General features: G+C 44.1%; 2 protein-coding genes across 9 annotated transcripts in view; one reads left to right on the top strand and one right to left on the bottom strand.

Moving 5' to 3' along the window:
* Positions 1-3239: 3239 nt before the first annotated feature.
* Positions 3240-13986, bottom strand: part of LOC128720148 (casein kinase I) — a 34191-nt gene continuing 23444 nt past the window's right edge. For 3 of the 8 annotated variants that reach the window (XM_053813798.1, XM_053813796.1, XM_053813797.1), the window contains 4 exons: positions 13305-13385; positions 8870-8968; positions 4666-4772; positions 3240-3422 (listed from right to left, as the gene is read on the bottom strand). In XM_053813798.1, coding sequence (XP_053669773.1) covers positions 3371-3422; positions 4666-4772; positions 8870-8968; positions 13305-13385 — 339 coding nt within the window. In that variant the 3' untranslated portion in view covers positions 3240-3370. Of the gene's footprint in view, positions 3423-4661; positions 4773-8678; positions 8689-8869; positions 8972-10067; positions 10134-13304; positions 13386-13986 lie in introns of those variants that run through there. The other 5 variants (XM_053813795.1, XM_053813800.1, XM_053813799.1 and 2 more) reach the window with 5 other exon arrangements.
* Positions 10602-11904, top strand: LOC128720151 (uncharacterized). Its single transcript, XM_053813805.1, has 3 exons — positions 10602-10950; positions 11023-11252; positions 11348-11904. Exons 1-3 carry the CDS (start codon positions 10657-10659, stop codon positions 11781-11783), a joined length of 960 nt encoding a protein of 319 aa, XP_053669780.1. The 5' UTR covers positions 10602-10656; the 3' UTR covers positions 11784-11904.

Raw genomic sequence — 13986 nt, forward strand, 5'->3', positions numbered from 1 at the left:
TAGTGAATTGGGCAGCAAGTGTAACAACTTAAAACATGTAAAATGCGTTAATAGCAACTGAAATTCGACTGCTGTCTTGTTACAACGCGACTCGCCGATTGTAAATGGCTTCGAAGCCCCTCAGCGCAAAAGTGCATCGGAAGAAATAAACAGTAGCGTGAAACTGTGCGGCATTTGGCGCACGCGGCAGAACTCTTTCATGAAGGTGGTGGTGCAAGAAAAAAAAACATCATTCCATGTGCTCACTGATGTGCACGCCGCCATGCGTAAGAAGAAAATGCTGCTCTCGGCTGATGCAGAAGAATAGCAAAAAAAAAATCATCCAACCAACACTGCAAGCAAGTGCACAAAACAATTGAACGGGACGATGGAAATGGATATGCACCAGCCAGGATCAGCACGGTGTGTATTGGGGAAGCAAACACCTCGCCAGGGATGCGATTAGGCTGATCAAGAGTAAAAGAAACGCGTTATATCTGGGATTTTTCCCCCATTTCGTTCAGCGACGTGTGGTTTACCGCATTTTAATGACCAGACACATTGGCAACGGGTGCTCAATGATAGGCTTTGAGTGTTCGAACAAGAATGACATTACGGTCGGTGCTATCGCTTGATAACTGTATCCTCTTTCGATGAGATTTCGGTTGTTTTTTGCTTTTTCTCTCTGTTAGCTTTGGCCCGTTTTACGTACGCAGTGTTTTCGCGCTCCCTACCGTCAGGATGCGAGAGCCTCGATTGCCCCTCTACATATAAGTGCTTGTTTTACTGTCATTAAAGCTCGTTGTTCAACTGGTGTTTTTGGTGGATATCCACAACGGTTTTTGACTTAAATTACGCTGAATTATTACATGCTTTATTTCGTACGATTTCGTAATGTACTCTACTACCACGCTAGTTAGCTCTACGTCGTGTGTCTAGGCAGCCGAATTTGTAAGATGCAGATATATCCTATTGCATATGCTTTCTACTAGTAGCTCCTCTGGTTAAGAATGTTGTACATAGTCCTTACAAAGTGTTAGAAGTGATACTCCACGCGTTCTGATAAAATAGCTAGGAAAACTCCTTGCGCATTCAATAAAAATCGCTCTACCGCGTGAAATATGAGAGAGTGGATTAGAAAAATGTTCGTTTGTATTCAACGCTTGAATTATAAATATTCCGTACCGATAATCTTCAAGCTGTATCTAGTTTCTCTCCCTTTTCACGCCATTAGCCGGATTCGCTTCGTTTAAACTCATGAATGAATATCCTAAACTTACACTGCAAGGAGGTTTTGATCGATATTCTACATCGTAATGCAAAACGGTAATAACAGCAGTTACTCTACAAATCAAAATAGTTCAACTAACAGGTAATTCTCGCCATGGGTCCCTCTTACGGGATGAGTTCAGTATTTTTGATTTGTTTCGAAAAGAAATCCCTTTTGATCACGCCAAATCAACGGCAGCGTTATGAATTGCTGCTGCTGCTGCTGCTGCTGTGGAGTTTGTCCTACACTGAACAACACATACAATAAATTCTCACTACCGATCACGAAGTAGTCCACTAATAGAATCGCTCTAAAATAAAGCTGTAATAAAATCAATCATTCCTGCCACGGGTATTTCTCTGATGATCTTGTGCCGATCGCTTGTAGAAGGAAAGAAATCCAGCCAGTTGAACCCATAAGCACAACGTACGCTTTTCCTACCAGCCTAATTTTTTTCTTTTTGGTAACATGCCATGGGGACACATTGTCCTGGTTTCTTGCCTAACATTTTCCGCTCTGCCCCTGCTGGCTTGGCCTGCTTTTATCCTTACGTTCTTGCTTTTGTTTTGTCCTTCCTGACATACTCGAAGAAGAGTCAATATTTGCTAATCGCGTGTTCGCGTTTCTGAACAACCGAGCCAAAGCTAGTGCCGCGTGTGCGATGCCCGGAAGTGGCAAAGCGCACACGCCATTCGAGTTGCCTTCGATTCGTTCATTCCCAGAGTATACGTAGGAAGGATAACACGACAGTAAGATCATTAACGTCTAGATCAATGTCATCATCGAGATCACTGCGGTTTTTCGATGGGTTCGATGGGAGGGGTTCAATGGTGACGGGTAGGGCCGCACGCAGGGTATAAGCGAAAATTCGCATTCATTTTCGTGAGGTGTGGGTGGAAAATTTTGAAATGCAATTCCGATTGGGGGGGGCGCGTTTGGTAGCGCACCCGTTTGCACGAATGCACGAAGCCGCACAATGCGTTGAGAGAGAGAGAGCGAGGGTTGCGTGGTTTGCGCACCAGTTAAGATTGTTTGTTGTTCGTTTGTTTGATTTTTAGCAAAACAGATAAGATACCCGAAATTCCCCGCGACGATGCAAACACGATTCTCGGCGCCGTTCGTGATGGATTGTAGAGGCGGTGGTTTGTGCGCGGTAGATAACGTGATCGTAGAAGAGTGAATTAGTGGTTGGCGTAGCAGTAGTAATGGTGGTATTAGAAGAAGTAGAAGTAGTAGTAGTAGTAGATAGCACAAGTACAGTCAGTCATCGATGAAGAAGAAGATAGACGAGGCGCGCGCGGGAAAGGCGTGACACACGGTGTTGGTAGTAGATTGTAATAGATAATGCATCGTTAATTTCACATAGCAAATCGCAAGGATGCGCAAAAGGGCAGAAGAAGGAAAATATAAACCGGAATTCAAATGTGCGCGGGTGTGTTTGTGTGTGCCTGTGTGTTTGCAGGTGTGCAAAACAGAAAAACCGGAACTTTCACGTATAAAGCGCTTTCGAAAGTGAGCGAAACGTCGTATGCGTATGGTGTGCAAAAATGTAACCTTTTTTCTACTCTCGCTTTGGTGTTCCATCGGCGGAACGCGCCACCTGTGATGGTACGAAAACCCCACAACGAAAAAAGGACATCCCCAATAAATGCGATGCGATAATACTAGAGCAGGTGCGGTCGAAATTTTAAACAAGCACTCATCAATGTTCCGAGAGGCGCAGTAGTGTGTGTATGTGTGTGTGTGTGTGTATACAGGTGATAATCGGTTGTAAAAACTTAAATTCGCTCGAATCACGGTCACCAAACGAAAGGATGAAAACGTGAAACAAGGATAACATAAGTCAGAAAAGAAGAAGAAGAAAAAATACAACCAAACCGTACGTGAAACAAAAAACGGAGACCGAACAACACGTTCTAGAACGCAAATACATTACAATGGAAGTGAAGGCGTCGGTGTCGAGGCCAGCACGGAGGTGGATGGGTAGCGGATCGTATGCTGCGACGACGCCTGGATGTAGTCCTGGCTCGGGTTCAGGACGCTGTCCCGCGAGTTGGAGTGGGAGGTGGCGCGTAGTAGCTTGACGGCTTCGCGCTCGGGGCTGCATTGCACTGCTTCTAGTCATTTCTGACGGGATGATTTCTTCTTCTTTCGTTTAAAGAAACAGCAACACCTGAAAGCAGACAAATGATGATTAGAGTGAGAAATGGAATGGTGAAAATGGGCGTAGTATTCGCAGCATCCTGAGACTTCTCAAAAAACCCCTTGCCGAAATCCATTCAAGGATTAACGCTCATTGAAAGACGATTCAGTTGAATTAAGGCTTTTAAAGCATCCGTACCACGTGCGTACCCGCGATTCCGAACAGGAAGAGGCACATTTTTCGAATCCCTTTCATCACGCCGAAGGTGGATGCTGCGTGAAGCAGTGGCATTTGCGACGCGAATAGACGAAAAAGCGCGTGTGTGGTTCGCGGAAAATCAGCTCCCATTTTCCCGAAGTAATCTCATTAAATAACTGCTAGCACAGGAGAGCGCCTCCGAATAGCCAGTATAAAAGAGAACATGCGTCGAGGGGAGTAGTTCACGGTACGAAAAGGGTCCTGAAGTTCCGGTTTAATTCGCTTCGTTAGACGACGTGGGTTGTGCGTCCTGATACGGAGTAGTCTCTTATCATCCCACGGGCACAAACACACAAACACCCTGGGTTTGCTCGTGACACGATCGCGAACAAGACGTGCTGCTAATCGTGTGCAAAGAGGAGAAAAAAAAATCGCGAAAAACAAACCGTATCCTTAAACGGTACCCAAAAGAAAAGCCACCCAGAGGATGAGGCGCCAGTTTTCAACGTCTACACGACAAGGGGCGGGCGACATCATATGCGTGTATATTATAAGTGTATATTCTAAATAAGCGCGCTTTGCTTCTCAAAATTTCACTCCCGCACTTTCCTTGTGTGGTAAATCCAGTAGCTCATTTTCCATTCGGCTTGGTGGTACTGGAAAATCTCCCCCCTCCCATGCCTGCTTTTTCCACAAGGCTAGAGAACGACGATAGCAGCCTTCAGTCGGGGAGGATCCATTTCGCTTATCCTTCTCTCCCGTGGCTGCTGCTGTTCGCAGCTTTTTATCATGCATGTCTTTCTACTTCATCGCGCAAAGATGATTAAATTTTGGGATCAATTTCTTCGAAAGTAGACGCCGACGCGCGCGTACCCATGATGATGCTCCCCGTATGGTGCTGACGTCAAAGCACGAAAAGAGGTCCTTTTCACGTGCCATGGAAAAGCATGACAGAGTGTGTCGCTCGCCTACGGCAAATGATGGGTCCACTCACACCAGCAGTAGTAGTCTTCATTTCAATGCCAATCACAGCTTCTAGGAGTCACTTAAAGAAGGAAGATGGAGGTATACTTACTTCGTTTCATCGACCAGCTCCACCTCGGGCTGCTGTGTGATCGGTGTGTTCGAATGTCCGGCGGTAGGATCATCTGCATTCAATTCTCCATTGGTTGAGCTCACAACCTGTGTTGCGTGCGTGTGTGTGTGTTGCCAGAATTGCGGGAAATCCACCGGGCAAATCAACCGGGAGCAGAAAATTGTAGAAGAGAAACAGAATGCATTTACACATGTTAGTTGAGAGTTTCATTATTTTTCTTTCTTTGCTCGTTCGTCAAGCAAAGTGACTATGACTATTTCTACCATGTTCTGGGTTAAACAAAAATACATCAGCATTGTAAGGGAATAAAAAGTAGTGTGAGCAAGGCTACGATTTGATTCAAGTGTTTACTTTGAAAGAAACGAACAAATAGTACAAACTCGTGGAAGAAAGAAGAAGGTGGAGGTGACAAACACACGCACACACACTCAATGAACACGCGGTGGGTGGGTGAAAGAGTTAGTTAGTTTTTTTTCTTTTTTTTTGGGGGGGAGGGTGGAAAAGCAAAAAATAAGGATCCATCACCACACTCATTTCACGTTAGGTGCGCGCGCGTGTGGAAGAGGAGCAGGTGAGATTAACAATCCGCAAGTCAGTGTCGTGTATCCGCAAACGAAGGGGTGCAACAGTTCAATAGCATGTGGAGTGGGGGGGGGCGCGTTGTGGGTGGTGCTAATCAGGTCGGTTAAAGAAGTAGAAAAGAAAAGCTTGCTGCTTCAAACAAAGCCATTTTCCGAAGCCGTTTTCTCAAGCCATTGTGGGAGTAGTGGGTGAGTAAGTAGACCGGTGCGAAGGTGTATGGGGGTTGTGTGAAGTTGTGGCGTGCCCATTCGAAATCATGCCTTATAGTACACGGTAAGTGTTTTTACCATTATGCTATTTTTTTTGTTCTTTTTATTACGACCGAAAACATAAGCACTCGAAGTGGAGGTATTTGCGACTTCAGCATTAGAGAAACAGTAGTACATTGCGAGAGCTATGCTGTTTTACGGGAAAGCTCATTTGTTCGCTTGAAAGTGCGTGTTCGGGAAATAAAGAATCGAAAGCCGTCCTTGCTGGTACGGTAAAACTGCTTGTTTTGTGGCAAAACATTACTTACTCGCGGTGAACTATGATTGTGGTATAATAAAGATTGCTTGTGACATCAATTTAGATACAAAACTAAAAGTCTTCAAAACCATAAAATGATGCCCTAACGTAAAAAAAAATTTAGCTCGTTGCAAAAATATGAATACATTGATAAGTACTAGTATGTTGGAAGGAAAGATGACAGACAGACCAGATGATATGTATTTAAACGCACATGAAAGAAAAAAAGCGATACGCAAGCAAAAAGTTCAGTAATTGAAATTACTAGACAGCAGAAAGCCTAAAGTATTCATTTCATACTGCGTAGGTGTACAAATATCTACCAATTAATAAACAAGTATTCGAACAAATATTATCCTCATTTTACTTATTTAACCTTGCTGAACGTAAGCATCAAAACGTCAAACATACGAGGTGTGTATCCTTTTCTAAAACCGTAAAAACACTTCTCGACTGTCCCAACGCGTGTTCGGCTCTGTACAAGCGGAGCTAAATTGTCTATGTACACAAACAGCATGAATTACTCTCAAATGAGCTCCATGCAGAACGAAACATAAAAGAAAGGAGCACACGTTGGCATTCCATCACTAAACTACCGTTTTGGCAAATTTCTAAAATCTACGCCACACACTACTAGCAGCGGCTCTCGTATCGTGCCGGCTAGGGGGAGCTAGGGATGAGCTGGGTGTAGTATCTATCTAGCTAGAGCGCGCTACTGGCTTGTTTTGCATATTATTTGACTTGGTTGAAAAACACTGCTTTGAAAAAGCACCATTCAAATACCTTGAAATCAGTATGTAGAGCATATCAAGGCAAAATAGTAGAACATAAACGACCAAAAATAAGATAGTCAGCTGCGTTCAAGGTAAATCGTGAGTAAGGTAACGGTAATATTCGGATAGTAAAGATTTAAAACACACGTTTCAGGGAGTGGGGCTGAACGGGAGGTGGATCTTTTGTGGGAAGAGTTAAGGAGAGGGAACATGTTGGGCCAAGACAGGCTAGCAAAAGAAGGACGAACGATCTAAAAGGACCGTCGAAACGAAACACATGCTTTTCCGCTTCAAGTGCGAGCCAATGTTCCAGGAAAAAGTCGCACTAAAAAGTAATACTCCAATAAGGGGGCACGCGCGCATTCACATGCTGTTAATTGAAAATATAAAAAAAATAATGAAAACATCAGACGCCAAGGGAAATCATGATGAAAAGCAGTTCAGCTTAAACTTCACGACATTCCTGCTGCTGCTGCTGCTGCTTTTATGAAGTTTTGCTCGTAAAATATACTCTTCCATAGCAAATTCAGGGTCGTTGGTTGAGATTGCTCTACGCGAGTGTCCTTAAACTCGTGTGTCCCGCCCGGTTAGCATTATTTTCGAATGGACGCACGCACACCACACCCGAAGGCACAAAACAAAACCACACACGCAAAAGGAATGCCAAATTACTCAATTTTACAAAATACATACTTAAAAAGGTTTACGCAAACAACCATAATAATGTTAAGTCGCAACAAACAGCCATCTACCGAAATGCGTTACTTCTTTATCTTTAGTAGCGGCTTGTAACTTGTTTTACGGCACATTACGAATGGAAAATGGTGAAATGGAGCGCTAGGATTTATTAGCGAATATGAGGAATGCGCTATGAAGAGAACACTACTACGAGGTGTAAAAGCAACGTAAAGTTTTCCTTTACCTGGCACGTTTTAACAGACGTCTAATTGCAACGAACGAGTACATTAGTTCATTAGGAAAGATTAGATATCGATTATTTTCTAAGGACTACGTATGGGAACGAAACGACTGAGAGACCACATAGCACATTATGATGGGAGATTTGTCAAAAACAATGGGACGACGTGTCCAACAACCACGGTTCGAATGACAGAGGAAAGAAACGATAAAATGATGGTTGGTGGCAATGTGAAATTAGTTAACGAAAAAACAATCAATGCCCGGATAAATACTCTAAATGGAATGGATATTTTTGATTACTCGATTGTATTTGTGTTTAAAAGGACTGAGGACCGTCTTCAAACTTGATACACGCATCAAATTTACTACAATTTTTTAATAGCTATCGTTTTTCTTTGGCGAAAACAATCCTTTCTTTTCTTCAGATTTTAAACATCCATAAGCTACCACCAGAAAAAAGGAAGCACCCCATACAGAAGCGCAATATCGCAATACTCAATTACTTAAGGTTGTTTTATAAGCCCCACTTAGCCGAGAAAATCAGGGGAAAATTATTACTCCGAGATCGTTCCCAGATACTCCCCGGGGGAGGGGGATCACTTTGAACTTATTGTATTTCTTTACATAATTTTAAAAGCTTTTTAACCTAACCGTGTGCGGATACAAACCTCGCGGGGAAAACAACATGTGAGACACAAACACAGTGCTCACAGGTACTACACACATTAAAGCCAGTGGGCGGTAATGCTTAAGGTGTCACTAAATACAGGACACCCTAGGCAGGAAAAGCGAATGAAAAATGGTAGCGATAGCAAAGAACACGCAAAGAGAAATAGAGAGAGAGAAAACATTGACAGAGGAGAGATAGAAAGAGGGCACGCACAGTAGCAGGTGGAAAAAGGACAAGACCAGGCTGGCTGACAGACCAAAGTGATACCAGCCGCATTCCAGTGGGAAGGACATGGAACGCTAATTGCTCTCGAGATTGCCCTCGAGCAAAGGGTTTACTACACAACAGGGTTGCGCTAAAGGATCACTAGAGGTACACACGGCTATAGGTAACAAATGCACACATACAAGACACACACACACACATAAAAACAGCTAGCTAGGGTGGGGATCCCAACGAGAAGAAGGAGCCACGACAAAAGACAACAAAACGAGAAAGAAGAGGGACACACACACCCACTCGCAGGAAGAGTGACACACAGTTTCGGTACTTCTCGGAAAAGAGCAGCAAACAACACCGCAGCGATAGTAGCTGCTAGAAGGACGACACTGCGGTGGGTTGGTAGGGACCGTGGGCGAGGGAGGAGCGGGATTCTTTCAGTGATAGAGATCGAGGAGCTGGGAGCGAGAGGATGTCTAAATGCAGCGATTGTTGTAAAAGAAACACATACCTGAACTGAGCCGTGTCGGTCAGCCGGCGTGAGATTTCCCAGCGTGCCAGGCTGCTTGGGCACGTCCGGCCAGGCGGCTACACCTCCTTTCGAATTCGTCTGCTACGGTAACACGCGGACAGGACACGCACGACAATGGCGATCCCACCGGTGGTGGAGGCGCAGGCGATGGGGTTCGAGGAGACGCGATCGCAACGAGTTTGCGCGGGAGTGAGAAAGAGAGAAACAGGAAGGAAGAGAAAGAAAGAGAGAGAGAGAGAGTCGGCCGGATGCGGGTTGAGGGAGAGAAGAGAAAAATGGAACGAAGATCGTGAACGATCGGTGTATTAGTATCGAACTAAGTGGTGGCGAATTTATGGAATAGAATTTCTGCATCAAACGCATAACGAGTGTGCAATTGTTGTAGCTTTTTTTTTTGTTTCACTCTCGATCGGACAACAGGATGTGGTTACATAAATTTCCAATCACTACGGTGTGTTTGTATGATTTTGTTATCGTTTTCGGTAGCAATTTAAGATACCTATGGTGTACGCTTGTTGCAAATGCACAAAACCCACATTCAAACGCGAGCACAAGGCCTAATCGAATCGAAGGAAAGGAACAGCTAAGGAACAACGAGCGCAACATCTTATTTTTGTAGTAAAGGAGGCAAAAAGGAGCATTACATGATCATCGCAAAAGAAAAAACCGGGGTACTAAAACAAGCCTTTGTTTTCACGTACTACTACATAGTCAATGGCGAGTTAATTACACAAAAACGAAACAATACAAACGATGGAGAGAAACAAAAACGTCGTGGACTAGAGAGGCCACTCCTATCTATCAATTGACCCCTGCTAATTGATAACAAAACACTCAACTCACAATACGCTCATAAGGCACAACAAGTGCGTACAGCAAACAAGCAATCACCGAGGACATACTCTCTATTCTAGCTCTACGTTACTTCAAACGATAGACTTTGGGTAGAAACGACCAGTGGAATTCTGCCTGCTCTATGGATTGTTCTGACTACTCAGCACGAAATGCACGGGAATGCGCGCTTTTACAACAATTTCGACTGGATGGCATTACAATCTCGGCAATAGCCGGCAAGACACGACACGGGCACGTGACAAGAACAAAAACGAGACGAGCTAGGGGGGAGGAGTTTGGCCGTTATGATTGCAAGCGACAGACAGGTGTTATTTTTCCTAACCTCAATTATTTGAACTGTCTCGTCGTTGAGCTCCTCATCGTAATAGCTGAAGAAGTCAGCGCCTTCCTGCAGAGAAACGAATGGCAAACGGACAATTGGACAATTTTGACCGAGAATTACTACAGAGCAGACAAACAAAATGATCGAAGAAAAGTATGATACTGAAACATGTTGAAGAGGCACGCGCGCTATAAAACCATGAGCCAGAACCGTAGAACCAGAAACATTTATAGCAGATGACGCAAAAATAACACTGAGTAAACATATTTCTCTACGATTCTGATGCAATGCATAAAAGCATGAAAGCTCGTTTCGAGAGACGAGTATTAGACGAACAATCAACATTTAAAGTCACACGCGACCGCAGCAGCGATAAGGCGCACGGGAAAAGTAACACCGTGTAAACAGCGATCCGGAACAGGAGTGAAGCTTCTCTAGACATGATCAGTCATATCCGTAGGAGAGCACGTGGAGATAGGCGTGAGTGCAATCATTTCAGTTGCCTGTTGACCACCGCCGAACGAGGTATTTTTACTCGCTATTGTGGCGCGCGCTGCTGGGTTTTTGTCGTACCATCTACAAACACGGAATGGAGCACCACTCCCAGTCAGCTGATCCATTACGGAACCTCAGTGAGCACGAGATAAGGCTGCTGCGTGAGTGTTACGGTCGTGGATTGCCTGGTACGCTAGCTCCATACTTATTCATCGATAATCACCTGAAGTGGTGCGACAAGATTCGAAACGTTTCGGTTGATGGCAGCAGCACCGAGGAATGGACTATAGCGGCGAGCTTGCGGTTGCAGTTTTACACACTTTTGGATGCCGATCTGAAAGATCTTACGACAACCGGCACATTTGTAGCAGTTACCGAAGCAGAAAAAGTAAGCGGTGATTGGTCCTTGTGGTTGGTAAGTTTGCAATGAGACAGCTTTTCGTGTGTTTTACATACACAGAACCCGGTGGTGACATTCTGGACGCTTCGCGAGGACTTGTCGCAGTTACAAAGTGCCCTTTTCGAAACCGCCTGGATCGATTGGCGTAAGGATCCAGCGTTCAGCTGCGTCGCACTGGAGCACTATTCGATGCTTCAGGCGGTTGTGCAGAAAAAAGCACCCCATCTTGAGTTCCGGAACTCCACCTTCTTCCGTTTACCCCGAGAAGAAGCCAAAAAGATGTTGGTGAGGTGTGTTGCCAATCGGAAAATGCAATAGAAAGCCGTTCAGCGCCAGAAGCATAGTGCACTGATTGTTCTATATGCAATTCTTACAATTCCTCCAGCGTTCCGGAAGGTTACGAGATATTGCCACTTGACGCGAAGCATGCACACCTAATCAACGCTACTTGGCCCCATCGGTACGAGGGTTCGGAGCACTACTATCGATCACTACTGCAGTTAAATGGAGGACTTGCGCTGGTAACCGGAGAAAAGCGCGACCAACTTGCCGGCTGGGTGCTGACGAACGAATATGGCGCGGTAGCTCATTTGTACATTCAGCCCGACCATCGACAGCGTGGCTTGGCGTCGGTACTCGTTAAGGCCTGGGTGACTCAGATGGTGGCCACGTGGGAAATGACCGGCGACGAAATCGAAGGTTCGGAAGTGATTGCGTACATACTGGATGTGAACCATGCCTCTAGAACACTCTTCCAGAAGCTAGGGTTTATCGAAATGTCCAAATCTCGATGGTCGAATCCTACCAACAAGGTACAGTAATTCCATAACAAAAACACACAAAACGGACAGCAATTTTCGTATACCTGTTAGCTGACGGCTAACCGAAATATCACAGGTAGCTCACAATAATTTCTAGCCATTCTACATTTGAGAACCATGTGAACCGACTGAAAGCTCACTTCCAGTTCGATACGCAATCCTGAGATTGAAAACTAGTAATGATCGATGCTTTACATAGAAAAATAAATAAAGAAAAAAACACAAAAAGAAAGCGTACCAATTTTTGTTTTGTTTTAATCACAAACTGGAGAAAAAGCTATCATGAGAAAACTCAAGACATCAACTAAACTATATTGAGTAATTAACACGCACACACGCAACATATTTCAAACAAAAAAACCACACAAAAGATCGGGCGCATTTGCTTACAAATGCGAACCACCACAAACACGCGCACAAACACAAACGTAAACAAACAATGATTGAAAACCTGCCAATCGAAACAAAACCACAATGTATCGTGCGTGTAGTAAGGAGGACTTTTTCGTTTTCAAGCAACGGATATAGTAAACAAAAATCTTCATGACGCCTTTCAAACAAAACCGTGTATCTATAGGTGTAAGAATATGCTTTTCATTCGATCAGTGGTGTTGTTTTGAGATAAATGGGGTGCTGCTGATTGGTCACAATATATAGAGGCATTTGCAGATACCCAATAACGCAAGTCGTGCAGTGTTTTTTACACGCAAAAATCCGCAGTGATTCGATGCGATGATGGTGTGACTTTCTATGATACGTGGACACGATTTTGGACGGACGATGACAAGATTAATTTACACCCTATGCGGTTTCCAGGGATGCAACTTAGACCAGCATATGATCCGAAAAGGGGCCGGAGATGAATGGTAGTGAAAGTGATCGGAAGGACCTTCCGTCGTCTTACGGTGCACAAAGTGACTCCCCTCCTGACAGAGGATCGTTAGCGCACCAAAAAGACAACAACTAGGACTTGTTTTAGTCACCCGGATGTTATGATGATTTTCCGCCGCCATGCATTTGCTCTTGTTCGCTATAAAGGAACCACCCTTCACGAGAATGGGCTGAAGTTGGTTTGAGGAATGGGGGGATGCACTATTTATTAGTATACAACACGGAAACGACACAACGATCACCAAATCCCTGCCCTTGACAAAAGATAGAAGGGTTGGATGTTTTGCTTTTCGTTTCAAACGGCAAAAAAGAAATGCATATGAAAAGGATATGCAGTTTTAATTCCATTGGTTTTTCTTTTACCATTTGTAAATGATGACAGACGATGCAACGCCTCGATCGGAATGAATCGGAAATGGACGAGAATGTTTCACCCTCGATGTGAATCTTAGTTACGTGTGTGAGTGTTATTGGAGGTAGTGACAACTTTGATGCAGAATTGCCAAAATAAGTAAATGAAAAATATCACTCCGCGTTTGCCGAAGATGGCGTGCAGCAAATGGCGCACACTCACCTGCGACACCGCGATTTCTAAAAGTAGTTAAAAGCAATGCCAATGCAACGTCTTACCTTGTTTGCGGGCGTGTGTCTTTCCCGGTTTGGCGAAACGACGACTTCATGACCGGTTTGCAGCGAACCGACGGGCGTCGACTGGATGGATAACGAAAAGAGAAAAGTGTATGTCAATTCCTAGTCCAATACTAGCCGGGCTGGTTGGATAATAATAGTTTCAATATACGCAACGTGGAAACATTACTTCCGGAGGGAGTGGGAAGATAGAATACTGTGAACCGAGCATGTACTGTACGAAACTTACGGAGTGTGTGTTGCCTGAGCTAACAATTACCCAACGTTGAGCTAGCATATACACCACACGTAACTGACCACTAGGACGACATTCAATAGTTAAACATACCAAACATTTTTTTTTACAAATCAATAGATGAGGATGATCCTGCTAGTGTTACGCAAACTTTTGCATATTGATAATATCAATAATTATGTCACTTACATTCAACACAACATTTCGCAAATACCTATGAATTACGAAGAGCGATGACCAATAAAATTAATCACGCAAAAAAACATAAGAAATCGAAGCATATTTTTGGTTTAAATTTGGTTTCCAGTTAATTTACATGGCAGTTCAGTATTTCCAAACGCCTGCCGTTTTTTTCATACAACAAACTGCTGTAAAAAGTTGAATCCACCAAGATTGCTTGAAATTCTTGAATTCAGAGGGAAACATTAA

This window comes from Anopheles nili, chromosome 2, assembly GCF_943737925.1.
Source record: "Anopheles nili chromosome 2, idAnoNiliSN_F5_01, whole genome shotgun sequence".
Taxonomy (NCBI): domain Eukaryota; kingdom Metazoa; phylum Arthropoda; class Insecta; order Diptera; family Culicidae; genus Anopheles; species Anopheles nili.

Excerpts from the sequence above, each read along its gene's own strand:
- LOC128720151 (XM_053813805.1), top strand. The coding sequence starts at position 10,657 with ATGGAGCACCACTCCCAGTCAGCTGATCCATTACGGAACCTCAGTGAG. Across the intron at positions 10,951-11,022 it reads CAGTTACCGAAGCAGAAAAA|AACCCGGTGGTGACATTCTG; the intron begins GTAAGCGGTGAT and ends TTACATACACAG. Across the intron at positions 11,253-11,347 it reads GCCAAAAAGATGTTGGTGAG|CGTTCCGGAAGGTTACGAGA; the intron begins GTGTGTTGCCAA and ends CAATTCCTCCAG.